General features: G+C 53.7%; 5 protein-coding genes across 5 annotated transcripts; 3 read left to right on the top strand and 2 right to left on the bottom strand.

The window, feature by feature from the left end:
- Positions 1-4,463: 4,463 nt before the first annotated feature.
- On the top strand, positions 4,464-8,452 carry M406DRAFT_333721 (uncharacterized protein; the record flags this gene model as incomplete). The annotated part of the gene is made up of 3 exons (XM_040920865.1): positions 4,464-4,994; positions 5,049-8,323; positions 8,404-8,452. The coding sequence occupies 3 exons, from the start codon at positions 4,464-4,466 to the stop codon at positions 8,450-8,452; spliced, it is 3,855 nt and encodes a 1,284-aa protein (XP_040772638.1).
- A 1,761-nt stretch (positions 8,453-10,213) lies between these two features.
- Positions 10,214-12,503, top strand: M406DRAFT_266755 (Pex24p-domain-containing protein; the record flags this gene model as incomplete). The annotated part of the gene is made up of 4 exons (XM_040917823.1): positions 10,214-10,811; positions 10,854-11,797; positions 11,874-12,301; positions 12,350-12,503. Coding segments are annotated over 4 exons (2,124 nt in total), but the record flags the coding sequence as incomplete, so codon positions are not given.
- A 1,075-nt stretch (positions 12,504-13,578) lies between these two features.
- On the bottom strand, positions 13,579-14,112 carry M406DRAFT_64831 (uncharacterized protein; the record flags this gene model as incomplete). Its single annotated transcript, XM_040924897.1, has 1 exon — positions 13,579-14,112. One exon carries the CDS (start codon positions 14,110-14,112, stop codon positions 13,579-13,581), a length of 534 nt encoding a protein of 177 aa, XP_040772636.1.
- Positions 14,113-16,472: 2,360 nt separating this feature from the next.
- M406DRAFT_281738 (uncharacterized protein) lies at positions 16,473-17,774 on the bottom strand (the record flags this gene model as incomplete). Its single annotated transcript, XM_040918451.1, has 2 exons — positions 16,881-17,774; positions 16,473-16,790 (listed from the first exon to the last, which is right to left on the bottom strand). Coding segments are annotated over exons 1-2 (1,110 nt in total), but the record flags the coding sequence as incomplete, so codon positions are not given.
- A 469-nt stretch (positions 17,775-18,243) lies between these two features.
- Positions 18,244-19,079, top strand: M406DRAFT_267001 (uncharacterized protein; the record flags this gene model as incomplete). The annotated part of the gene is made up of 3 exons (XM_040917850.1): positions 18,244-18,307; positions 18,412-18,520; positions 18,671-19,079. 3 exons carry the CDS (start codon positions 18,244-18,246, stop codon positions 19,077-19,079), a joined length of 582 nt encoding a protein of 193 aa, XP_040772634.1.
- Positions 19,080-19,263: the final 184 nt, after the last annotated feature.

The following is a 19,263-nucleotide window of genomic DNA, read 5'->3' as shown; positions in this document are numbered from 1 at the left end:
CATCCATGTATATTAATCGGACATGGCCCCATTTTGGGAGAAGCACGCGACGTCGCAGGCGTTAGCGGATGCTTTCCGCCTACCCTGTCCGTGAAGAATGAAAAAGTATCTGAGCAAAAGTACCAGATGGAAAGGTGGGTCGTGAAAAGTGTCTTTTTTAAATTAAAAACAAAACCGAAAAAGAAAAAAAAAAAAAGAAAAAACCTTGTATGGGGCAAGGTGTACTGGAAGTAAATAATATGCCAACACTCGCAACGTACTTAGTAACAGTGTAAGGACTAAAGTACCGACGTACAAAAGAACCCCGTATCTCATGCGGCTGGTCTGCCATGCTGGCACTCAGGTGAGGTAAGCCTTTTTCCCTTTCTCAGCAAAGGATTCGAGAACGACCCACCGCTAAGTTACGTTACTAGGGTGGGTGGAAAATCCATATGGTCCTTCCAGGCAACGACATAAATCATTGTTATCTTGCTTACTGAGAGTTTGTTGTTGGTGCTAAATGAATGGTGTGTGTCAGCTTTCCCGATTATCCATCAGGAACTAATTAAAATTCGCCGAGGACACTGTGTATGATAGGACCGGCACATGACATAGTACATTTTAGTGACCATGGTTTTCCTAATCATGAGCCTTCAAATTTCGTACTATTAGCGTGTAGATTATTATAGTGTGACCCCAAAAGATTGTTTGGTCTATTTGCCTATTAGCCAGATGGTTTTTACCCCCCGGCCCCCCAAAAAAACCAATGTCTATTAGATTGGTGTGTGGCGTTATTCATGCAGCTTGTCGTGTTCGGAACAGATTGGCTGTGAATTAACCTCAGGCCGCCGTTCTCGCAAGCTCAGAGGAGAAAAGACCGGGGAAATTTGTCACTTGGAACCAAGACCCCTGCAGCAAAAAGACAAAATCAAAAAAAAAAAACCCCAGAATCCCCGAGTTACACACATACGTGTATCATCTGCGATGGGTTGGGGTGGAGTGCTGACATGCTAAGAACCTTACATGATGCCCTCAACACCCCAATCAGGTAAATGCAAGACCAGTGAGAGCACGGCCAATTTTCGTGACCTGTCATTAAATTAAATCCAGCCAGCCACAGTCGGATGCACCGGGTGTTGGCTGCACTGGAACCCACCGGCGCATAATTACGACGTCCAAGCCCCTCTTCCCCCCTGTTATGTTAACACATCGCTACCTGCGCTGACGAGCGAATTTGAAATCCGCATTAGGACACCATTGTGTGTCAGTGGGGTCCGTGAGGATTTTAATATTTCCTTGGTGATTGATCTCTGCTAGTGGATTTGTGCATATGCCGCTCCCACTTTAGTGTCACCTGTCGCGTGTAGCGTTGGTCGCGATAGGCATACTGGTCTTGTTGGCCTTTGATAGGGGGAAAGATCGATGATCGATGGATGGGGCCACCTCCCCCCCAAGATGCTGTGGAGATGGTTCTGTGCCGGTAGAAGACAAACTGCCGATCGACATTCTACAGCATGTACGGGCTTCGTTTTACGAAGTTTTAGACTTTCTGTCAGCGTCATGAATAGAAAAGGTAGGAGCAGAGCGCTGAGTCGTGGTTAAAATGGGCTCAGACCCAGAGGCTTAATCGAGCATGTTGGCATGTTCAATATGGCGAAATGGGTCGTTGTTTCAGATAGCGGTCAGGGGAGGAAAGGGGGATGCTACAGGAGGAGGAGGAGGAGTCTTAATTGGGTAGCTTATTTGGGATGCGCAAGTAGAGAGAGAAAGCTGGAGAGAGAGAGAGAGAGAGACGGATTGTAGAACGTACTGTGTTGCCATAGTATAAGCCTTGCTGTTATACAGATGACATTAGCAACCGATAGCTGCTTACTATGACTTGCCGGGTCAGGATCCTCGTTTCGTGGATCAATCTCGTATCTGGTAGTGCCTGAGCGGTGTAGTATGACTATGGTACAGCACAACCTTTGCATCAGCTGCCCGTTCGTAGCTTGGAACCAGCGTGCGGGACGACGGGGTACACAGTACGTCTTGAGAAAAGCCAAGACCCAAGGATTGCCGTTAGTAAGAGATCTTGTTGTTAGCACATAACCTTTTAGGTCTAGGGTGGAGTTTTCTTTGGGGAACACAGCACATACCGTGTGCGCGCCTTTATGCAAAAAGGACGTTGTCCCGACTTTGTATCGTCTAGTTGCGCCCCATTTATGCCTGACACAATGACAGATTAGTTGGACCGATTACGCGATAGTGTCGGAGAAAACCGACCTGTGGGAACCATTTTCTATTGCTGATACTCGGGTTTCCAGAAGCACCCCTCGGTTTCGCCAAATCCGTCCGTCACCTCCCATATAGGTCCAGGCAGGGAGGGGCGGAGGCGGGGTCACATCATCTGCATGAAAAAATGCAATGCAGCATCAATATGCAGCAACACATTAGGGTATTATCAAGGGTGTGACCAGGAAGGAACGTATTTCAGCTTGGCCCCAAATCGCCGCCGCAAGAGAGCATCGCATAATTAAACTGCAGCCTGGAGGTTCGTGGGAACAATATAGTACAGAGCCCCGAGCGATGGAGCTGGAGGCACAGGGGGGTGGTTGTTTTCTTATGATCCGATAGCTAGGTAAGGTTACTTTTGGTACAGAAAAATCTTTTTTTAGGCGAGCTGTACCACCCGCCCATAATCTTACTTGCCGTGTATTAGACTGCTTCCTAGCTGATCTGATCATATAAAACCCAGAGCGATACGCATCTGGCTTTGGCATACGCAATCTTAATATGGTTCTTGATTCTCGATGCTCGATTCCCGATCCTAACCGATACAACAAGAAAGTAAAAATCAAAGCATGTGACATGCCGGATGCCACTTACACTAGTTGCAACACGCAAGGAAATCTCCGAGCAAGGATTGTAAGGTCGTCAGAGATTATCATTCAGAGACTAGGGAGTAAGTCGACCTTTATGTTCCCCTCCCCCCACCTTATCCATATGGAACATCTCCGTCCGAGCACATCAAGTTGAGTGCGATGCATGTCTCACTTTTGGATTTCTGCGGGCGGGTCATCTACTTGAGAGCCACATACCGTCTGGTTTTCGTTCAGACTATTGCTCTCCATGAGATGCTGGCCACAATATCTGGTATAGTGCAATATTGCCGAGTATTGATGATCCAATTTGGGGACAGGAGCACAGCGGGTCGGAATCTGTGACTGCGTTGGATCGGCTTGCTGACGGGCTCATGTCTAGCGACATAGGTTCTCAATTCGATTCCATACTCAACTCTGTGGTACATACGATGTGCTGCTGCAGTTGATCGCCTCCCAAGGTTGGTTCGACAATCGTGACAAGTTATATTTACGAGAGAGAAAAGAATTGGGGATACTCTAGGGTAAAGGCTTTGTTCAAGGTCCAAAAAGAAAAGGTACGAGCAATGTTGGTCCCCATTACCATGTCAAGCGGTCGCACCGTATAGATTGGCAGTCCTAGTCCAAGTGGGCTTTAGGTGCATACTTTATACTGTACGGCACATATGGTACGATATAGGTACCCATGTACCTTTTTTTTTATGTACTATGATATTACCTTGAGGAAAGATGTTAAAAAGTGGGTCACACCTCGCTCTTGCTTTCCGGTCCAAGTGGGCTCGAGAAGAAAGAGCGGCATGACAAGGGCATGCATGGACTCATGGACATGCTCACCTGCAGCATCGACAAATAGATGATGCAGCAGCCACCCACCTAGTCTTTCTTTTTTCTCAAAACGAAATTCCACCATCTCATTCATCTACCTTATGTTCGTTCCCTCACCACCAAAAGACTACTTACCTAACATCTCATAACCACCCTCTTCTCTACTTTTCCCTACAGTGCAGTCATTGTCCCTAATCTTCACTCTATCATTAATCTCCTGTCATTTGTTTGGGAGGGAAACCAAATAAACAACCTGTTGAGGGCGTGGGATACAAGAGATCGGCTCGACTGCACTACATAATACCTCCGTATATCTCTTGATCATCTAAACACCCAGAGCCACTGGCCATACTGTCCACTGTCCAAGAAGGTAGGGTCTCTTTAGGGTCCTCATGCCAGAAGTCTTTTCTGTCTCCCTGTATATGTCACCCTTTGGCAGCTGAATTTTGCTACATGTCCCACCAGGTGGCTCTGAAGTTTGTCTGCCCAAAGTCATCAGAGAGTCCACACCTGCAACCATGTATCTGGACCCTTGCCTCTCTATCACTCACCTAAGCCCTTTTTCTTGACTCGCTTGGGTCAAAGAACACTTTGTATATGCTCTTGAGTGTTTTTGTGTCCATGTGATACTGCCATCAAGACTCATCTCTGCAGAGCAGGGCATGGTGTACATGTGCATACCCCTTATCTTTACCGTTTCTTCATGCTTCCTGGCCTTATCACGCAATAGTTCTTCAAGCTGACTTTCAATCTTCTAGTTTCTCAAACTTCCGGGCGGAGGCCGAGTCACCAGCACCCATGTCCATGGTGGGAAACTACCCAGTCAAACCATCACCTAACCTTCAGGAGATGATGGCAAACATGAGCTCTCACCCGGTAAACGAGTTCCTTCCCACATCGGCCGGTCCTCGACCCCATGGTCGCGACTCCGAAGAGGATGAGTTCGATCTGGCCAGATTCAGTGCTATGAGAAAGGAGCAAAAGGACGAGCTAGAGCGATTGGACCGGCATCATCATCAACAGCAAGCCGTGATCGAAGGCCAGATACGTGACCAGCTGGACCGCTTATTTCAACATTTCCAGCAGGGGATGCAAAGTCTCTACGCTGGCCTGACGCAGACAGCCCATGCTACCGTTGAGGCCCAGGTAAAACTTCGCATGCAACAGGAGCGACTGCGCGAGGAGCATACCACGAACAAGAAGGATGTCGAGAGGCGATTCCACAACGAGGCATCGCGTTTGGTAATGTCTACCTCGACTACGACACGCCATCCACAACCTGTTCCCAGCGTGTCCACAGGTCCACCACGGGTACCTCCCAGCGTTCCCGTAAGCCCAACTTCCCAACGGCACGCGTGACAGTAGAGCTCACAATCATGGCAGTCCAACAGTGGTGATCACCTGATTTCTCCGGCAACCACGTCTGCGATGGTGACCCCACCATTTCGTCACCAAGCAATGCCGAAACCGATTCCGAGCGACGCTATCAGGGAGTTCATTATTCAGGATCCCCCAGGTCGAGACTATGTTGCTCCATACCCTACGCCGTTGGAACCAACTCCCAAACAGCGCAAGCCAATACCTTCCGAGCCTCGTCCCCTAGAGCCGCGCCAGATCGAGCCCCGCCAGGTTGAACATGGTCCCATAGAGCCCCGCTCTGTGCAACCCGTAGTGGCGCGGCAAAGATACGACGAGCGCAAACCCACCGAATTGCAGCAGCGTCCTGATGTGACCTCAAGCCGACCGGCAAACCATGGCCCTATTATCGCAGATATGGCACCTGCGCGCCTGGAGACGAAGAGAAAGGCGGTCGAGTCGCCGGCAACGGAGGAAGCTTATGGACCATATTCAAAGCGCCCGCGGACCAGGGACAGGCCGGTCGAGGAGATACATGGTACACTGCTGCCCCCATTGAAGCGGAGTCCACAAAGCGGCGTAACCTCGCCAGTCACCTTGGATACCCGGGCCGAGCGTACGGTCTCCTTTGACGAGATCTTTCAGAACGGTAGGGCTCAGTATAAGCACAAGATCTTTGAATGGAAGATAGGGTCAGGGAACTGGTACATTGTGAGGTGTGACGAGCATCAGGTGCATTTCGGATTCGGCAATCCGGTCCACGGCGCCGCCAAGCACGTGCACAGTCCTCAACACGGAAACATGGAGAAGAGGCATGACCTCGCCATGGAGGTGTGCGGTCACCGCGTTTTGGGCTGCAACGCCCAACTGGCCGAGCTGAACAACCGCGAGTTCGAGCGCGCGCTGAGAGAGGACAAATATCATGTCTTCAACATGAATTTACTCACCAAGGAGGGGCGTCGACGACTCACGGACGGGCCTGAGATTCTCTCTAGCGGTGACAGCCCTACCAAGAAGAAATCGAAGTCGGCATCGCCTATGAAAGCGGCAGGAGAGGTAACCTTACCCCAGGAGGGCAAGTTTTACCAGGGACTCTGGGCGCCTACTAAGAAGTGGTACATGTTGGTCGTGCTGCCTATCAGACCAGACGGCAGCCTCAGGGAGGTGGGCCTGAGGGAGAAGCTCCAGGAGACACAATTGATGAGCAAAGTTCCAAAGTGTTACCGGGTCGATCGCATTAGTCTGCTCATCAAAGGGTGGCAGCCCGCTTACGAGGACGGCGGCCCAAAGGTGGACAAGCGCGAGTATCCAGTCATGTTCTTCGATGGCCACCAGAGGCATTCCCTGGGTTGGCTCACTGCGCAGAAGCTTCGTGAGGTTGACCTGGATCACCCTCCAGAGAGCGTGGACAAGAGAGGCCTGTCAACCGCTCGCGAATGGTACTCACAGCACATGATGCACCGCAAGAATTGGGAAGACTTCAAGAGACTAGGGCCCGGCGAGCCCACCTCAGCAAGGTCCTCAGAAGATGTCGCAGCTCAGTGGCCATCTCTACGCTCCGCCAATACCGACAACCAGAGCCCGATCCAGGATAAGCCTGGCCTCTTCGGTTTCGGCAGTGGCAGCGAGAGTGACGACGAGGACCCTATGACCATGGATATCGGCCCTGTCCCTGAACCTGACGACTCTAACTATGTCGGAGAGTCGGGGTCCGATAATTCTGATGAGGAAGCAGAGGTTGCTGGTCAGGAGGACGACAGTGATAAGGAGCATGTCGTCCGCCCTGGCCGTAGGAGGTCTGGCCTTCTCGAGACCAAGTCCAAATCCTCATCCCGACCAAGCAGCAGACGTGGTCCTGTCAGCGAGATGAGCGTGGACGAGGTCGCAGCTGATAAGGACACGCCTGCGACAGAAAAGTCCGATATTGAGTCAGAACTCGTCCTCTCCCAACAAGCCGGTGTTACCAGGAAGCGATCTGGCGAGTCCGAACCCATGCCTGTCGGTATGGAGGCAGGAGACCAGCGCGATCTCTTGTCAGTATTGTCTGAGCAAGAGCATCTGCGGAAGAGCGTCCAGGCCAAGGCAGCGGCAGCTGTCAGGGAGGCGGCCACTCGCAGCAGGGCATCGTCGGAGGTGCCGGAGAGCGCTACGAAGGCCCCTGCGCTGGCATCGCGCCAGAGCAGCTTTGAGCAACCTGCACGACGGCCATACTCGCCACGCCCGCCGCATGCAGAACACCATCGCTCGAGATCTGATGAGATCCCCCGTAGCGACACGGAAGCCCCTCGCAAGCCATCGGACCTGCAAAATATCCTGAACGCGGATCAGAGCTCAAGAGAAGCGGCGGCCAGTGACAGCTTAATGGACCCGTACAAGCAGTACGAGGCCATCAAGGCGCAGATGGCGCGAGACGGTCCCGAGAAGCGGTCCACCTCGGCGCCGGTGCATGGAGGTCATACTTTGACGTCGTCGTTCCGATCACCCTCGGTGCAGTCCACCCCACACGTTCCGAGTCATGCCGCCCAGGGCTCGCCGTCCCTCTCGCACATTCTGTCGCCCCCGAGCCAGTCCACGACGGTGGTGCCTAGGAGCTCATCCACGACGCCGGTACAGCGCCTGGACTCAGAGCGTACCTCGCCCAAGATCGTGATACCCGGTGCCAGCATCTCGAATAAATGGGAGGCGAGCCGCAATGCGTCCGTTGCGCCGCCGCAGCAGTCACAAACCCCTCGTGCGTCATCCGTCGGCTTGTCTTCGCTGGACCCCGGTCAGACTATTCATGACGACGACGACGACGACGACGACGACGCCGCCGCCGCCGCAGCAGCAGCAGCAGCAGCAGTGCCCAAGGAGACGACGACACCTGTGCGGTCCGAGAGAGCCAGAGAGGTGTCGACACCCACGCCTCAGCTGGGGACCCCGATCCCGGAGAAGGTGGAGAGATTCCACCTAGCTCACTTGCGTGATCCCGCCCGTGGTGTGCTGTGGTCTCGTGATGGCTCGACGGGTCCCTGTCTACGGCTGAACGCAGATCTCATGCGCGGGTGGGCAGAGACGCCGGCCGGCTCACCTGTGGCAGCTACGGTAGAGCCAGCGAAGGTGTGGCGGATCGAGTTGGCCGCCCAAAGTGACGACCAGGGGACTCAGCAGGTGCGGCTGATACTCAAGGGCGGCAACGAGCAGACGCTCGTGTTTGCAGCCAACCCCAAAGACGGACGCTCCCGAACAGCGGCACTGGAGGGGCGACGATTTGTATCGTGGGTAAAGCAGGTCAATAGAGGGGTAGAATGTCTCGATGATGGGTATGTCCTGCACCACCAGACGTCCCTCCTGTGATCATAACAAAGAGGATGGTTGATTTGCTGATACGTGGTATGAATAGTTACTCTCCGACCTCAGTTGATGGGCGTCGGCTGGCTACGGCTGCGTAGTTTTCTCGTTTCTCTCGCTGTCGCTGACAGGGAGAGGGGATAGGACAGCCCTACGGTGAGGTCCCATTTTGACCTTACCTTCCGGAATTGCCAACATATCTTGGAAGTCTGGGTCTCGCGTGATTGGTAGGTGTAAATAGGGAAGACGAAGAGGTGGAGGCTGTCGTGATGGAAGGGAAATTTAGGCCAGGTACATAGCAGGACCGGAAAGACAATGGTACATGACATGGCGGGTCTAGGGCATTTGCTGCACAAGGGAGGGAAAGGTCTGCATCTTCTTTGGAGTTCCATGACCTGAGGGTATACAAGACGTGTCTCGACAGAGCCACGCAAAATGAATCTTATTTCTTCGTCTTCTTCTATGTAATCTCACGATTGTGTAGTTTGTAGTTGAGAAGAGCGTGTTGTGGGTCAAGGACGGTAGACGGTGAGGCTATACGTGTCGTGCGTGTACTATGGTACATACTAACCTTCCAACCTTCTGTAGTGGATACTTCAGACCATACCACGTGCGTCCTTGTGCCATATCAGCATTTGGCATGTGATTATGTGCAGGGATGAGAAAAGAAGGTCAGCGCCGCGGCCCCGGCGCTTTTGCTTCGCTTCATCTCCCCAGCCTGGCATCTCACGTGGCCAAAGTCCCTTGATCCTCCTTGCCAAATTCGACTTTTTGTTTTACCCCTTCTTACTCTCAACCGAACTTGACAAGAAAACCAAACTATATGGGAGACAGAGGTTGTGTCTGATGCGTCGTGCTGCTGCTCCTGTTCAGACGAGCGACACAGTTTCTATTCCGTTCATACCGAGCCAAAGTCTTTTATTTTTCTTCCAGAAGCAGACAGCCGATGACTTCGTAGCACGAACAGCTTTGAGCTTTAGAGGTTGTGTTGTGGATCTGCAGTGCTACGGCCGCCTAGAAATCGAGCGTCCAAGCTGCAGCAGAAGAGTGAGAGAGAACCAAAGTGCCAGCGTTGGCTGGACTGACTAAACTGATTGCTCGATTGATTGATTGGGGAAGGGGGCAAGGCATCAGGGTCGATGAAGAGAAGGACGATACATACAAACAACAGTTATTTTTTAGATGGCTGCATTAGTAAGTTATCATCCTCTCTGTTACGTTTCTTTCCCCTCCTTTCTATTTCTTATTCGAACGGTATTTCATCATTCCTGTCTTGTCAGTCGAGCGTTGGGAGGAAGGTCCGCGCTGGTAGTGCTGGTGTTTGGTGGTGGCGATCAGTGGGCAGCAATAGTGCAGTGGCAGCTGAGAGGCCGACGTCAGCGGTCCATACCCGCTACTCCAAATTATGGCATCCTCCTCCCCTTGCAGCCTTAAACCCTTCAAACGACATCAGACATCAGCCCAAACCACCACTACCTCCTCCTCCTCCTCCTCCTCCTCCTCCTTCTCCTCCTCCTTCTCCTCCTCCTTCTCCTCCTCCTTCTCCTCCTCCTTTGCGCCTGACTGCCTTGTGTCACCACAACAGCAGCCCTGTCGCTGCCACGTTCGCGGCTGCTACTACCACTACTACTCTAGGATCTCGAGAAAATCAGTCGCCATTATGTTACCTTGTCTTGTGCCCCGTCAGGGCTTTTGAGCTCTGTGTCTTCCTTCCATTATTGTCCCCTCCCGTTTTATGGTCTTTATTTGAACTGCCTTGCCTCTCCTCCAGACGACGAGACAGACGAGGAAACGACACAAGCCATCAGCAGTCACGAGCAGGCCCGGCTAACACAACTTGTCAACCCCTCTTCTAGGACACCCCTTGGCTCACCCACATGTCCACTCCTCATCGCTCCCGAGGCGACACCCTCGACAGCGCCGCCTCCTCCAGCACGCCCAGCCATGACCCAACAAGCGTCTCCTCCTACCTGACGCCCGCCCAACCCCCCGTCTACGCCTCCTTCTCCCCTCTGACCCTCGCCACCTCCACCACCTCTCAGCCTATCTCGGCAGCAAAGCGCCTCTCGACCATCCTCGTCCACCAGAAATCCCCTCTCCTCCTCGCCACTCCGCCGCAGGTCACCCGCGCCCTTGCCTACAGTCACCCGTTCCTGCTGCCGCTGAATAAGCTGGCCGGATTGCTGACCTGGACGACGGGAGACCCATGGGAGAGCTTCCTGCTGGTCGGCCTGTTCTGGGCTGTCGTGCTCTACGGAGATGTCATCATACGTTTTGCCGGCCCTGTGCTGTTGGTTTTCCTCCTCATCGGGGGTATGTACGGACGCCGCTTCAGCCCACTGAGTAGTTCAGGCTGGAGCGAGGACGGTGGGGCCGGCGGAGCGGCGCCTTCCAAGACGAAGACAAAGGCAAAAGGCAAAGGCAAGGGTAGCTCAGGCACAGACAACAGCAGCAGCAGCGGTGGCACCACGGGGAGCGAAGAGCCCCCTGCGGCGGTGGGAGGCTCGGGGCCTGCAGCAGCTACAGGAGCGGCAGCGGCAGCGTCAGCAGCAGCAGGAGGAGGTGGGACTGGGGGTCATAGTCGAGGTCCCTCCGAAGTGACCAACACCAAGCACCAGAAGACGCTGGACGAGATCGTCGAGACGCTCAAGGAGCTCACTGCACGGTGCAATATCCTACTGGAACCGCTGCTGGAGCTGACGGATTCCCTCAGCACCCAGCGCACCGCGACGAGCGCCACTACGCGGCCCGCCCTGACGAGGTTGTTGGTTAGGATACTGATGTGCACGCCGTTCTGGGTGGCGCTCACGCTGCCCCCGTTCCGGATCGTCACAACAAGGAGGGTTGTGTTGTGCTTCGGGACCATAGTCCTCACATGGCATGCACGGGTGGTCAAGGCAGGGCGGACGATACTCTGGCGCAGCGCGACCGTACGGCGGCTGGCGGCCCTGCTGACGGGGCTGGACATCAGTATCCCTGAGAAGCCTACCCCACCGGGCAAGAAGTCCAAGGCCCAGGAGGCCCTGGAGAAGTCGATGAGCGCCAGCAACAAAAAGTCCACCGGACGCGCGTCATCCAGCAAAGAGTCGGAGCTGACCAAGGCGATCCGGCGAGCCCGTGGTGCGAATGACGCCGGCGTCAGGTTCACGTTTATCATATATGAGAACCAGCGGCGATGGGTCGGACTCGGGTGGACAAATAGCTTGTTTGCTTACGAGAGGGCGGCGTGGACGGACGAGCACAACAATCCAGTGCCCTCCAAGGACAAGTTTGAGCTGCCCGAGGTCGAGGACGACAGCACCATGCGCTGGAGGTGGGTCGATGGCGGCCGCTGGAGGGTGGATGGAGTACCGGATGAGGCTGTCTCGGACGGCGATGGGGAGCGTGCGCCCTGGGATTATGATGGAGAGGCCGGGAGGAATGGATGGGTCTACTACGATAACAAGGTATGTCTACAGCTCTGCTGAGACTTCCAACCCCTGGAGAGCTCCTTGTACAGCATACTGACGTCCTTCCTTACAGTGGCAATCTGGCCGCCGCGGTCAAGATGGCTGGGGCAGATGGACACGACGACGTAAATGGTACCGCGATGCTGAGCTGGTTGAGGTCGGCAGTGATGATGAAGAAGAGGAAGAAAATACACCAACCACCCGACAAGGTGCGGACGAGGAGGCCAAAGAACTACCAGCATCTAATACCCCAACACTTGGCGCTGAACGGCCGCCATCTCTCCCGCCACGCCCAACATTACCAACGCTGGCGCCCCCGTTCACGACCACCTCCGACTCAATGAGCTCGACAGACCTCTTGGGCGACCGGAAGACTGACGGGCTGCAAGAGATCAAGGAAGAAGGAGGCGAGGCCGACGACGTTGCCTCCGTGCTGTCGTCGTCGTCCCGGTCGATGAGATTCAGGATGCCCTCACTGCGGAGGAGAGTGACAGACAGCAAGTCGCAGCAGAACCTCAACCAGACTTACAAGGATAGCATCACGAGCAGCCCACGGCAGCGGCGGTCCAGACGGACGAGCGAGGCACAGAGCGAGGATGAGGCGGCGAGCCTAGAGCGCTTAGGTGTTGGGCTTGGCTCGCCGAGCAGCAGGGGCGGCGACAGCTGGGGAGTAGGCGATGAGGTTGTCATGGGGCTCGAATAAGATGTGAGCTTACCAGGGCACTGCCCTCCACTGGAGAGTGGCATGAAACTATGGATGAATGTTGGATCTTTCGAGGGTCGAGCGATGGAGAAACACACGATCTTCAACTCGACGAGGCTGCATAGCTATATACTGTGAACTCGAACTCTGCCATTTTCACACATGACTTGATCCACTTCCTGCTGCCTTGGTCGATACTCCCAGCTCTGGATTGACTGCCCTGTCACCGGACGGGAATCACAGGCCATATGATAATTATGCCCTCTAGTTTAGGCCCTGCTCCCTAGCATGGTTCCGGTGCTAATTGTTCTGGAAGACTTCTTTGCAAAGAAAAAAGAAGAAGAGTAGAAAAAGACATCCAGACTGTTGAGCAGCATTGAAACATTCAGATGAGAGCTGGAGGGGCCCATCACGACTGAGGAATGCTATTCAGTCAAAAGATTACTACTCTATAATAACCCTGTTACGTCTTAATACAATGCTTGAGACGATTTGACAAGTATCATGCTTATCCACCAATTATTGGCTTTGGATTGCTTCCCTGCAGAGCCTGATCAGTTGAAATGTGTTGATTTTCTCAATACCAGTAAAGCCAACTGCGTGGGAAAGGGAATGATCTGTGGATTGTTCAGGGTGATGTTGAACGATCACGAACAGGATTCTCCAGAGAGAACGAGCCTAGTAATCTGATGTTGTCTACATGACACAGTCAAGTTATTATAAATCGTTTATTATTCCAAATTTAGCAGACTCGGGTCCCCCAACGTGATTGATGCCACTGTAAACTCCATGGTCATTACAATTGATTATCATGGAGAAAATAGAGCTTGATCTCTTGATGAGGCTCAGAGTGCAAACACACATGCACTGAAATATTGGTGAATCTACAAAATCTTTGAGATTTAGATATCATGCTCACCATCGAGCTTCCTGCCCAATTTGATCACTTTTCCTTTCTTTTCCTTTCATTCTAGTGATATACTGTTCAACCATCTCCTGATTTTGCGAGCCTGGAGCCCTTTTGTAGTTAGTCTGCCCTGGTATGTCGAGCACTCAGATTGCTTCTAAGAAAGCTTCATTTCAGGCTCTTGTAGAAGAACGTCGTGCTGCCTAACCGACCATCGGCAAAGGCAGCATACTCAGGACATGTCCCCCAAACTGTCCAGCCAGTGCGTTCGTAGAAGGCCCGAGCTGGGGTTTCCGTCTTGGTGTCCAAGGTGAGGAGCTGGATGTCAGACCCTCGTGCAACGTCCTCCACGTGGTCCATCATCTTCCTGCCGAGCCCTCGCCGCTGGGCAGAGGGCCGAACCAACAGCTTTGCGATCTCGGCTCTGTGGGCATGTGTGGCCTTGGGCATGAGTTGCAGCTGCACGGTTCCCATGATGTCGAGAGCGTCGGAGCCCCAGACTACAAACAAATAGCATGTTTGAGGCACCGTATCTAGCTTTGCAGCGACGGACCTCCAATATTCGTCTGCATCTGCGTCTGAGAGTGGGGCTAGGAAGCCAATGGAGGATGCCGCCGGGTCGTCGTTTACAAGTGATTGAAGCAGGGTACGGAGTGACGGTAGACGGCTTTCAACGTCGGCAGCTGTCAAGAGGCGGTGCATCTTTTGAATGTTGTCAGTGGCTGGGTCCAATTGTTCTGATTGAAGCGCCGGCTGTCCCTCCGGATCAGTGGCATATTCGTCTCCGGGCATCTTCCCGGCAGGTGATGAGACAATTGGCTGTGTAAGACCACGATTGCTGATAAAGACCTCGGCGATCTCTGTATGCCCGTTTGCTCGACGCGCTGGTGGATGTTGTCTGAAACTCTACTACCGATCAATAGGTTTACTTATGTGAACATGATATTTATGTATGCCGCCTGACTTGAGACTATTGACGGCAAGACTGGCACGATGGCGGGTCGTATTGTCACTTGACTCATCGCGACGTTTGTGAGTCAAGATAAGGCGATATCAATCTTGAACAGTACAGGAGATTAATACGACCGAGATAAATCCACGCCGAATAGGTTGTATATGAGTAGGAAATCCGATAAGATAGCACGTCCGATGGAACCATGAATATCTGGCTAGCAGAAGACACGATCGCCTGGGGGAGAAGGTAGCAGACTGGATCATGATGTCTGTTGCGGTCCTCTTGTTACTCGCCCGAAACACCTGAGTGTGGCGTCCACATCAACCGGCAACTAGAAGTCCTGAAACAGCCTTGCACGTAAGCAGATAAAACAAGGTGGCAGAACATAGCAAGTTTAGTATCAGAATCAAGGATCATGAGGGTCGGAGATGCTCCAGTAGTCTCCTGCTCCTAGCCATGCAACCAACGATCCATACGGACAACGATCGACCACCACAAACAAGCGTGGACAATCCATCTTTGCACGTGATGGTCAGCGGGTCAGCAAGAGGTCAGCATGATGACCTGATCTGGGCGGCGTCGCCCCACGATTGTGAGTCGCTGGGAGGTGATTACCGTGGTTGGAGAAGAGCATTTTGGTATGCATATCATTGCGCCCGGATAGGAACAACGGACTATCTCACCAATCATCTTCCTCACCTCATCTCGAAACACAATCTCGATGAACATGGAGGGAAGCAGGGTCAGACTGACGTAGACTGCTGTTCCATCAGATAGGATGTAGGCCGGATGTCGGCATAGGCCAAGAACCACGCACAAATGTCGCATGCGGGTTCAAGCTTCTGGCCAACATGGTGGGTTTCCATCTGAAGTTCTGGATGGTCGTGGCGATCATGTGCATTGACACTGCGGAGGGGGCTACCATATAGCGGTAGCTATAGCTCCCCAACAACAGGTTCCCATTTCCCCAAACGACCCCACTAACCTGCCCCCCATCGCTACCACACGGGCCCCTAGAGCATGAACGTCTGGACCCTAAACACCCCACCTCTTAGTACCCTCTCTGCAGTGTATCGATGATTTTAGTGGCCAAATAGCCAGCAGGTTCAGAGGGGCCGCAGCGTCATATCAACAGGGTTCCCCTCCCCGTGAGACTAAAGTGGCATGCGCAAACGGCACAATTCGCGCAGCAAGAAAGGGACTTTTGGAAGGAGGGCCTTCTGAATATATAAACCCACGCCGCTGCTTCTTTCAAAGCTCAATCACAGGAAGCAGAACCTTCACTCTCGACACCAACCAAGCACTCCAAACAAACAGAACAAAATCAAACATCAAACCACCCCTTTTTCTCAAACCCAACAACCCGCACATAATCAACATGGCTGGATGCGACTGTGGCACCAACTGCACCTGCGCTTCTTCCGGAGGCTGTAAGTCGTCCCCGCCTTACCATTCAACCCCACTACCTCTCGAAAGCTCTACGTGCAGATTTCTAACAAATTCGTATAGGCAAGTGCGGTGACAAGAAATAAACACCCAACCTGGAGCTAGCCTCACCTCAACAAAACGCTTGTCAACCTGACCACCACATCACCATTGTGTCACAACATAGGTGATGGCTGGAAAAGATCGCATGGCCAACAACAAATTGGACGGTGACAGGCAGAGGTCGAATGGTTCTGGAACGGCGTGATAGAGAGAATGCTTTGGAGATATTTAGCCCAGTAAAACGGACTGCTTTTGAACCTTCAATACAAACATATCCTCTCACTCCCGATGTCAGCTGGCTGAACCTTGTCTACGCTTTGATCTTGATAGTGTGATATGGCCTTCGTAGGGTGGTCGAATATGTGTCCCACTGCCGCAATCCAAGTCAAAAGTCGAACACGTCTGCGTTGGTAATTTGAAGTACATGACATATCTTGACCGACTGCCGTAGGCCTATGTGCGAAAAGAGTACTTGCTGGATGCTGTGTAATTTACAAACCCACAAGATTGGAGTTCTGGGCTATCAGCTGTGCTATCAACATGTTCCACATTGATGTGAATTTGACGGCACATCCCTCGCTCAGCGTCTCTTCTTCCTGTCCTTCACATCTGGCTTCGGGCCCCGAAGCCACTCGCGCTCCCTGTATTTGTCAACATGGTCGCTGCCCAGGACAGGCAGGCCTCTCTTCTCCAGCTCTTGCTGAATGACCTTCCATCGTCCGACCCTCTGGGCCTCGTGCACGGGAGTCTGCCGCTTCGCGAAAACCTCCACGTTGGGAAGCTGCGCCAGCTCGCCCCGTTGCTCGATGGCCTGCATGACCGTCCTGGCGGGCGGCGGCTTGACGAGAAAGGAGAGCAGCGACCCGACGGTGTTGACGTAGAGCAGCTTGGCGTCTGGTATGGTTTGGCCGGTCAGTTGGAAGATGCGCTTGGTGATCTGCACAAAAGATTGGGTGTCAGTATACTCTTGATCAAGGAGAGAAACTTAAGAGACGCCAGCACCCTCTTTTGTGAGGGGGTTTCATACCGCAAACTTGACCCTCACATCCTCCAACGAGATCTTCTTCCAGCTCCCATCCCATGACTTGATAATCTCCTTGGCCTCCTCCGCAGAGATCTCCATCTGCTCTTCTGGAGCAGCATTCGTCGCCTGCCGGGCGGACAGAGCCTGCACAATTCCCTTCACGTCTCCCTTGACCAGCGCTTGGCCCTCGGAATCAACCTCCAACGTCAGGCCCAGCACCCTCAGCATGCCATCCCGTCCCCCGTCACGGGCCCATGCCTCCTTCAGCAGGCCTCCTTTCTTCTTGGTCCCCTTCAATGACTCCACAATCGCAAATGCCTCCAAGACCGCCCTCCGCGCACACAGGATCAACAATTCTGAATTGTCAATCCTCTGCGCCGCGCCGAAGCCCACAAATGCCTTCGAGGCCCCCCAGTTGTCGTTCTTCTCCGAGAACCAGTCCCCAAGCCCTCCGACAACCTCGAGGTCTGCTGCGCTGCTCGCGGGCTCGTACTGATCCGCAGCGGTGTCCAGGTCGTCGGGGCGCGGAGCGACGATGGTGTCGGCCGGCGGCAGGACGAGGTCGGTCTGCAACGGTACCGGTGCGGCGTGGGAGGACTCGGCTTGGATCGCGGTGAAGGGGTCCTGCTCTTCCGAGAGGGAAGCGTCCTCTTGTGCTTCCGCCTGCACCTCTCTTGGATATGATACCTTGGCCTCATCGGCAGATGGTCCGCTGTTACTCGTCTTGTCCGCCCATGGCCTTGAGCTGTGGAACGCTGGGTGTGGTGTTGTCGAGAAGGCACGCGGCGTCGCCATGCAGCCAGTCGTAGCTGCGCGGCAGGACGCCGTGATTTGTGTTGCTGGGGTAGACGACTGCAGACATTGCGTCAGGACGGCAGAAGGCTGCCGTAATCTTGGTATTCTTCTCATCGTGTCGATTGGTTTGAGGAATTGAACCTAGACTTGTCGCCATTGGGAGGGTTCGCGGTTGGGAAGCTCGTCAAGTAACGAAATTTCGCGGTAGCGCAAAACGACAGGGGTGCTCGCGGCCGGCAGTACCTTGCCGCTGCCGGCTCTTACCGCAGTACTTACTGTGTCGTATGCTATTGTAACAGCACTAAGAGTACTGTACTCAGTGATCCCTGGCCATGGCAACTGAAGGTCAATCGCCTCCTGAAAATCCAACAGAACTACCATAGATACCCCTTCGCTGTTCAGTGCTCGTCTGCAGTCAACGTCTTTTTCTTGTGTAGAGGCAATACGTACGAATCCTTACTTTCAAAGCTCAGATTTTTCGCACTCATCTCGCAACCCCACCCTTTCAGGTCAACGCGCACGTCGCCAAAGGAGACCGGATGCCAGTTGTGTGCTCTCCAGGTCGCCCAAGATGAATCGTCTCGGCCTCCTTCTCCTGCTCCTCGGGGCATTTACTTCCATAGCCGCTGCAGCATGTAAGTTCCTTGCTAGCGAACTGATACAGCTTGTCCCCCCCAAATCCTGTACTACGTAGTTTTAAAGCATAGATGTACTGAACCCTGCCTCGTCTATCTCACAGCGGCACCGACATTCTGCAAGTGCACCTGCTTCACCAACAGCACCATAATAGAAATCAAGTCCAAGTCAAGCTCCCTGGGCAACTCCCATCTCAAAGAACCCGACGATCCGTCCTCCGATGAGGACGCCGACGCCGACGCCGACCCGACAGATGGCGAGGCATCCCCCTCCTCCTCTTCCTCTTCCCTCGTCGATAGTCTCTTCGCCGACACCGAGGCCGGCTCCGCTGCTGCCCTCCTCGCCCCACGCGCCAGCAAGAGCCACACTAGCCGCGCCTCTCTCTCCCCCTCTTGCAGCCAATGCAACCGCGCCTTCTGCCTTTCGCAGTCGCTGCCCATCTGCAAGGGCGCGGCGGAGAAGGACGTCGTCACCATGTGCTTCCAGCGGGATTCGCGCAAGGACATGATCATCGTGTGGGCGTTTATCCTCGGCACGGCGGGTTTGCTCGGCTGGGCGGCGTTGCGGAAGGTCATGGACATGCATGACCGGACTGGTGGGATAGCCGCGAGTATCGCGGGGGGGTTGACGAGGGGGAGTGGAGGAGGAGGAGGAGGGACGGGGTTGGGAATTGGGGGCAACATTTTAGGTAGTACGGGGAGTGATGGCGGGCGGGGCAGGTATGTTGGTCTTTCAGAGAATAGTAGGGAAGGGAGTGCGGTGTTTGGTTGAAATAGTGGTGACAGCTGTGAATCATGCATACTCCACCCCTGAACAGAGCGCAGATAGATGGTGAGCACAGGGTTTCGATTGCCTGGTGACGTGCACTCCATCACAGTGCCTGCATGCTGATGAATCCAATGCTTCTAACTACCGTCCTATCGCCTTGTACGTATCGCAGAGTGAAGAACAAGAA

This window comes from Cryphonectria parasitica, assembly GCF_011745365.1.
Source record: "Cryphonectria parasitica EP155 unplaced genomic scaffold M406scaffold_8, whole genome shotgun sequence".
NCBI classification, from domain to species: domain Eukaryota; kingdom Fungi; phylum Ascomycota; class Sordariomycetes; order Diaporthales; family Cryphonectriaceae; genus Cryphonectria; species Cryphonectria parasitica.
Note: the sequence above shows the minus strand (reverse complement) of the source record. Positions and strands in the feature narration are given on the sequence as shown.